Below are 7,001 nucleotides of genomic sequence, written 5' to 3'. Positions count from 1 at the left end.
ATGAAACAAATTAACTATATTTGTAACTCATGAGGTTGTAATGTACATGTACATATTATGATACTCAGTGAAAACTGCTGATGAATAATGCTGGTATTCAGTATGTGTGTGTGTCTGTTTTTGTGTGAATTTGTTTTTATGTCTTTTTGTGTGTGTATATGTGTGCATAAGCTTTAATATATGCATATGTATGTACGGTGCACATGTAACATGTATGTGAGTACTTCTTTATATGTACCTTTATATGTTTATGCATATTATATGATTTATATCATTTTTGTATTACACTGTGCTGACTATAATTTATAAAGTGTCAGTTATAGTTATTGTGTATATTAACCAGATACCGTATAGCGGGTATATTCCGTTCGAGTTTAATCTCGTTATTTTCGTTCTCATTCCTTTTGGAACGAACATTTTCCAAACGAAAAGGGCGTTTCCTCAATGCCATGTGTGCAAAATGGCTGCTCAGAATGAAAATAAAACGAACGAAAATTTCTAATCCTGCTTAGAATGAACATTTTTCCAGATGAAATATACCCGCTATACGGTATCAAATCAATTAACATGTCATACACAAACTAATATTTATCATTTTAGATTAATCTACCAATCAATGTCACAAACAGATACTTGCATTCTCTCTCAGTGTGGAGTGTGACTCCAACTACTAACTGGATAATTGAGTTTGGTGGATTAACAGAATGCACTCATACAGCAGTTATTGAACTCAGTAAGTACATGTAAAGCCTGGTTTACGCTTGCCAGAAAACACAACACAAATGAACGCAGAATTAAAATCTGGCCAATTAGTAATAGTATAGCCAATCCCCATCTTATTACAAACGTTAGTTATTGTGTCTTGGTTCTGTCTTATTGCAAACGTTATTGTAATTATTATTTATTGTTACATATTCAACACACATTGTATCTACATAACACTAGGTTTACATTTCATATAATGGTCAAAAAGTGCGTAGGCGATAAGACCTTTTTGCAAAAAAGATTTAAAATTGAAACAAAATTGTATAATTGTGAAATAACATGACTGCTACATAAACACTGATATTAAAAGGAGCTAGATTGAATTTATTATTGTATTTATATACAATAATAATACGTTCGTGTGGTTAAACATGAATAAGATTACCAAATAGCAGCAAAAATCAATTAACTGATGATGTATTTAATTTACTATTTTTGCTCTATTGCATAGGGCATTCTAGTGATAATGACTGGTCTACTAGTGTAATATCTCTGGACCAGTATCAAGATCAACTAAGAAGAAGGATACTGAGTGATTGGGAGAATTTAGGATTAAGCAAAGAGGTTCAATTACTCACAGGGCACCTACAAGAAAGAGAGAGAGAATTGTATGAGGAGCAGCTTCAAAGAGAAATAAAAGAGAAGGAGCAGATACAGCAAGATCGAGACAAAGAGCAGCAACAGCTTCTTCAAGAAAAGGCAACACTTAGTCAGCAACTTGATGATGCTACCACTCTCCTTGAGCAAGCAGAAATTGATAAATCAACTCTTGAATTAGGTACTATTGTGTTGTACTGTTGTTTATGTGCACATTGTTTACATTATAATACTAGTGGATTAGACAATGTTGAGTATGGAAATAGTATCCTGTACTCAATATAGGATGCATTACAAATAATGAGATGTATGTATAGTGAGCTCTGCTTACCATATATTGTATCATTAGCAATAATCATAGTTATGGGCTACTATACATGTACGTGCAGTGAACGGAATTTTGTTTAAGTAACAAATATTTTATTTTTTATCTTTGTATTTTTATTCAAACTAAAAGATTATGAGAAGCTTAAAGCTAAAGTTGCTGATAATGAAGAGAAGAAACAAATTATTACTGGTTAGTTCATTAGTACATATATTAGATGAGAGAATATTCTTTTAATGTAGAAAATTATGAGAAACTGAAACTCAAAATTGCTGATATGGAAGAGCAATATCTCAATGAGAAACAGATTTTTATTCGTTAGTTAACTATACACACAGCATGTATTAGATGAGAGAATATGTTTATTGTGTAGATGACAATCAAAATCTCATTTCAGAAAAAGACAAAGTTATAGCCAAACTGACGTCACAAGTAGAGGAACAATCACAGAATGAGAAACAGATCATTACTGGTTTGTGTATTGTCAATAGATAATAAATATTATTATTCTATTAATTTATAGACCTTAAAGAAAAGGAGTTGTACATAGCCAAACTAGTGAAAGAACGAGAAGAGAGGGTCCTCAAGCAACCTATCAAAGAGACTAGTTCCATTGGACTACAATTTAATTACATGATCCCTTCAATGGGTAAATTATACATTCATGTACATGTAGATATACACATGTGAATGATTGTGTGTATTATACTGGTATTAGATATGATATGTCTGTATTGTTTCAGATTCACTAGACTCTAGTGTCATTATAGCTGGACAGAAGCTCCTTATCCTACAAGGAGACCGGTCTCACTCACTCCAGTGGGAGAAATATGGATTCAGATTAGAGTGTCCTCAAGGAGCAGTGTCCAAGGAGACTGAAGTAGCTGTTACTGCACTAGCTGGTGGTAATTTCAAGGTACCCAAAGGTACTGTGCTAGTGAGTGCAGTATATGCAATATCAGTATCTAAGGCACTATTAAAACCACTGGTAATAGAGCTACAACATTGTGTGGATCTAAGGAACACTAGTCAGACTGGTTGCCTCAAGTTTGTGAGAGCTCCACTGAAGTCTCCTTGCCAGTTGAATATAATTAAAGGAGGATCTTTTAGAGTTGGGAAAAGATACGGATCAATAAAGCGCGAGCAGTTCTGTTGTATGGGTATTGTAGCTGAGATGGGTAATGGAGACACACCTAGTGACAGTGAGAGTGAGGAAGGTTATGAGACACCACCTGAAGGTACATGTATCATGGAAATAGTGTTTTATTATTAATAATGTACAATAATAGGATTAACTGATGACATACATGTACATTTACATAATAATAGTGGTAATGGAGCAGGAGAGACTAGTGAGAGAACTTCCTCACCAATAATTACTGGACTATCTCAAAGTATGTGTGACTGTAATTGTGTTGTAGAAAGTTTTATTTTCATAATAGAATCAGTAACTGATGACTCAAATAAGAAAGTACAAGAAGTAGAGTATAATTTTGGTATGTATGTATGTGTAATTTATCAAGTAAATGTGTAAATTCATAATGAGGTTTTGTATTATTAGGTGCATCTAATGTTAGCAATGAATCAACTGAAGATGAAGTGAAGCAAAAACCAAATGAAGACAAAAGTGTAGTCACAGTTATTATGTTTTTATTTATAATTGTTGTACAGGAGTTACTCTACTGTACACTGGAATGATGTATCATGAAAAGAAAGAAGTTAATCAATGGATGACTACATTTTCTGTTGTTAGAGATTTAGAAGTCCTTCAGCAAGTATGTAATGTAATTTGAGAAGAATCTCATTTATTGGAATCTTAGTATTTAGGCAACAATCATCCTGAAGTTGAAAAAGATGGTCCAATTGTTCCATTTAAGTACAATGAACCTGATGGTGTCCTTCAGTTGTGTCTACAAGATACTCCATCACTTGAATCAGGATGGACTGTATATCCTGACCAATCCCCAATGCAAGTATGTACAGTGTTACACGTGTATAATACACAGCATCGCTGTTACATATCATTATAGATACATCAATATGTAGTGGACAAGTTCATAGACAATCCTATGTGTTCCAGTATCCATATATCAGTGTATGCTGAAATTGGTGTTGCTAAAAAGCCACTTCATTGCCCCATTAAATTAACTGGGATAGATCCTTCAAAAATAATTTACATCAACCGAATGCCTCCTGCACCACATACAAGTTAGTTGATGACATGTGTCTATGGCTAATTTTTACTATTAAATTTTGTGTATAGTAAACTGTACTAGCTCAAGCTCCTCTACTGCTAGTATCAGTCAAACCAGGAGAGAGACTGAAGAAGGTATGGTTGATATTAACATAATAACACACTAATCACTGAATTTGTATCATTAACAGATACATTTAGATCTGATATTGCTCATAGAGTAATGACAGAATGTACTGGAACGATAAAGAAAAAGCTTGATCTAAATACATTAGTAGATAAGCTACTTGAGAAGAGGATAATAAATGAAAGGCAGAAGACTCAAATTACTGATCAGCACTGTGGATTGACTGCTGATCAAAGAATTGACAAGTTACTTGGTTTAGTTAAAGAATCTATTGAAATGGATGGCGAAGTATTTCATTTGTTTATAGAAATAATTAAACAAGAGAATACAATAATAACTGATAGACTAGCACAAACATTATTAGACTATTATAAAAGATTATTATAATTTGCAACTTTGTGATGCTTAATTGTCTATGCATTCAGATTCTATTTTTGTTGTTTTGCTCATTAATTTTTATAGTTGTCAAAGCAATTGCTTTTCAAAAATTACAAATATAACAGGACAATACAAAAGAAAGAAAAATCTCAAATTATTCTTGAGTATTTTTATGGATGTACATGTACATGTACAATTGTCATAGCAACAGTCATGCATTTTCCTCAGCAATACTACTGATCTAGTCGTTAGAGTAATTCTTCTATAGAAAGTAGAAGGAGAGGATCAAGAGAGAAAGAATGGAATGACATCATGAGAAGTAGCATGACTTGCCCTTTTTGATGAAAAATACCATGTGGATAAACGATTGAATGATAATAATGAGAGAACATAAACTGGAGCAAGAGGAAAGAGATGAAGGTAGATCATTTAAGAACTTATTTATATTTGAGAGAGAGAAAACAGAAATATAACGAATTAAAAAATTCAAAATAGAGGAGAGACATGTACATGTACATGTAATGTACATTTAAGTGCAGAGTTTCCCACAGAATTTGGCACAGTGCCCAACTTCTTGTCAATGCATTTTAAAATTGTCTAAAATTTTGGACCAAGATGATAGTACAGGGACATTAGTAAAAAATCGATACAAAAGAAATTCCATTTTTATAATTTTTTGATACATGTACATGTTCTTATGTTGTGTAGCAAGTTTGAGTTGATTTGATCAAAATTGAATTTTTTATGAATTTTTAAAGTTGCTATTGCTCTAAATCAGCCATGTACTCTATTGTAGTGCTTGTCAGCTCATGAAGCTCATGCTGTTTAGCTCACTTGGCATGCTTTGTGGGAAACCCTGAATACATTAAAGTACATGTGCATATTAACTATTATAATAATAATTAAAACTGCTGTTCTTACTCAGCAGGTAGCTCAGTCAAATTAACTTTCATCAACACAACTTTCTTTCTGGCCATGTCCCCAACAACGATCCTTCCCTACACAACATCACATGACTATCATGAAAAGTCAGATAATCTCTCACTTATATGATGATGAGGGGATCTTGAGGGATGAGGGAGAGGTTGGTGGTGAGACGTGTTCTTCTGGTTCTTTAATACGAGAGCGGAGATACTTGAGGAGCTCAACCGTTCCTTTCTGGAGGATGTCACGTCTGATTGATTTGAGAGGATTACCATCCAAGAGAAGAGAATGAAGAGACTCAAACCTTCCCAACATGTAGGGAAGACTATAAGACAAATATATAGTAAAAGAAATAAATAAGAAATAATTATGAATAGTAGAAACTAAAACACTATCAAGCTTTCTCTCTCCTTATCTCACCTTGATAAATCATTATTAGTTAAATCCAGTCTCTTTAACTTGCTTAACTGGACAATCGAGTCCGGTAGCCTATAGCAACAAAACATTAATAAAACAATGTGCAATAACACATTATACATGTACATACAGATAATGTCAATTACCCTATCATCTATGGATTAACAGTGCTTAACATTCATCATACATGTACATGTAATTCAAAATACTCTTATTATTATCATTATTATTATTATTATTATTTACTTCTTAATTATTGTTACAGTACATTTGTTATGTATTCTATTCTCACATTGTTAGTTTATTCTCTCTCAGAGTTAATATAGTGAGAGAAGACAAGTGGGTAAGTCTATCATCTTGTAATGTCTGAATCTTATTAAATGATAATAATAGAGACTGAGGGAGAGAGAGGGGGAGGAGGAAAGGGAGACAGAGAAGAGATAATAAAACAAGGAAAGAACATGAAAAATTATACAGGTACATGTAATTTTATCAATCAAAATTACATTGCAAAAATGACACTATAATAACTCCAAGTAACTGTTGGGTATTATGACTTATGTTAAATATTTTTGGAATGCAGTAACTAAATTTTTAACAAACTACATGTACAATGTACATGTATCCTCAAAACAATAATAAAGATGAATTCAAACACATACATGTACACATGCAAATACCTTAAATGTGTTTCCTGGTCTAATGATTGGGAATTCATTCAATTGGTTTGGAGACTTTTGACTTACATCAATCTCAGTAATCCTCTCCAATGCAACCACTAATAACAAGATAAAGAACACCACATACTGTAAGTATATACTGACTACATTTAATACACTTACAAGGTGGTAATGCTTTCAACTTGTTTTCAGATAGTGATAATTTAGTCAAATCTAAAAATAAAGATATTTAAAGCATAATATTACACAAACATATAAGGAATATGTTCAAAATTTTATGTGTTTAAAATTTTGTGTTTTCAATGAATTGTGCTCAAAAATTAATATTTCTGCAAGCTAATTTTCATACTCTGGCCATAATATAGTCTATACAATAGAAAGGCAATAGAGGTGGTTTAAATTGTAAGGATTTAAGGTGAGCACAGACACAACGAAAATTACCACACATATGGTACTTCTTGTTAAATCACTGAATTGTGATACAGTGTATAATTGAAACTGATTTACATGTACATGTACTCGCTCCATATTTCTCCAAGGTTAGGTGGTATCTCATTCAATCACATTATTAGGTAGACATGTTAACTCATTGTA

At 32.5% G+C, this 7,001-nt stretch overlaps 2 protein-coding genes across 4 annotated transcripts in view; one reads left to right on the top strand and one right to left on the bottom strand.

Moving 5' to 3' along the window:
- Positions 1-2,126: 2,126 nt before the first annotated feature.
- Positions 2,127-7,001, top strand: part of LOC109583372 (uncharacterized) — a 12,963-nt gene continuing 8,088 nt past the window's right edge. Inside the window, exons 1-10 of the mRNA XM_019998687.1 lie at positions 2,127-2,159; positions 2,211-2,336; positions 2,431-2,925; positions 2,977-3,081; positions 3,130-3,183; positions 3,249-3,314; positions 3,359-3,462; positions 3,508-3,660; positions 3,718-3,895; positions 3,951-4,016. Of these exons, the coding sequence (XP_019854246.1) occupies positions 2,321-2,336; positions 2,431-2,925; positions 2,977-3,081; positions 3,130-3,183; positions 3,249-3,314; positions 3,359-3,462; positions 3,508-3,660; positions 3,718-3,895; positions 3,951-4,016 (1,237 nt within the window). The 5' untranslated portion in view covers positions 2,127-2,159; positions 2,211-2,320. The remainder of the gene's footprint in view (positions 2,160-2,210; positions 2,337-2,430; positions 2,926-2,976; positions 3,082-3,129; positions 3,184-3,248; positions 3,315-3,358; positions 3,463-3,507; positions 3,661-3,717; positions 3,896-3,950; positions 4,017-7,001) is intronic.
- Positions 4,401-6,995, bottom strand: LOC105313549 (leucine-rich repeat-containing protein 40-like). Of its 3 annotated transcripts, none has more exons than XM_019998704.1 (8): positions 6,915-6,995; positions 6,570-6,620; positions 6,408-6,505; positions 6,020-6,123; positions 5,731-5,799; positions 5,432-5,635; positions 5,308-5,384; positions 4,401-4,822 (listed from the first exon to the last, which is right to left on the bottom strand). In XM_019998704.1, exons 1-7 carry the CDS (start codon positions 6,961-6,963, stop codon positions 5,339-5,341), a joined length of 621 nt encoding a protein of 206 aa, XP_019854263.1. In that variant the 5' UTR covers positions 6,964-6,995; the 3' UTR covers positions 4,401-4,822; positions 5,308-5,338. The 3 variants fall into 3 exon arrangements, with proteins under 3 accessions (XP_019854263.1, XP_019854266.1, XP_019854256.1); XM_019998707.1 differs by having other exon boundaries at positions 4,401-4,781; XM_019998697.1 differs by having other exon boundaries at positions 4,401-5,384.

Source organism: Amphimedon queenslandica, unplaced genomic scaffold (assembly GCF_000090795.2).
Source record: "Amphimedon queenslandica unplaced genomic scaffold, v1.1 AMPQUscaffold_13518, whole genome shotgun sequence".
Lineage (NCBI taxonomy): Eukaryota > Metazoa > Porifera > Demospongiae > Haplosclerida > Niphatidae > Amphimedon > Amphimedon queenslandica.
The sequence above is the reverse complement of the archived record's forward strand: the minus strand, read 5'-3'. Positions and strand labels throughout refer to the sequence as shown.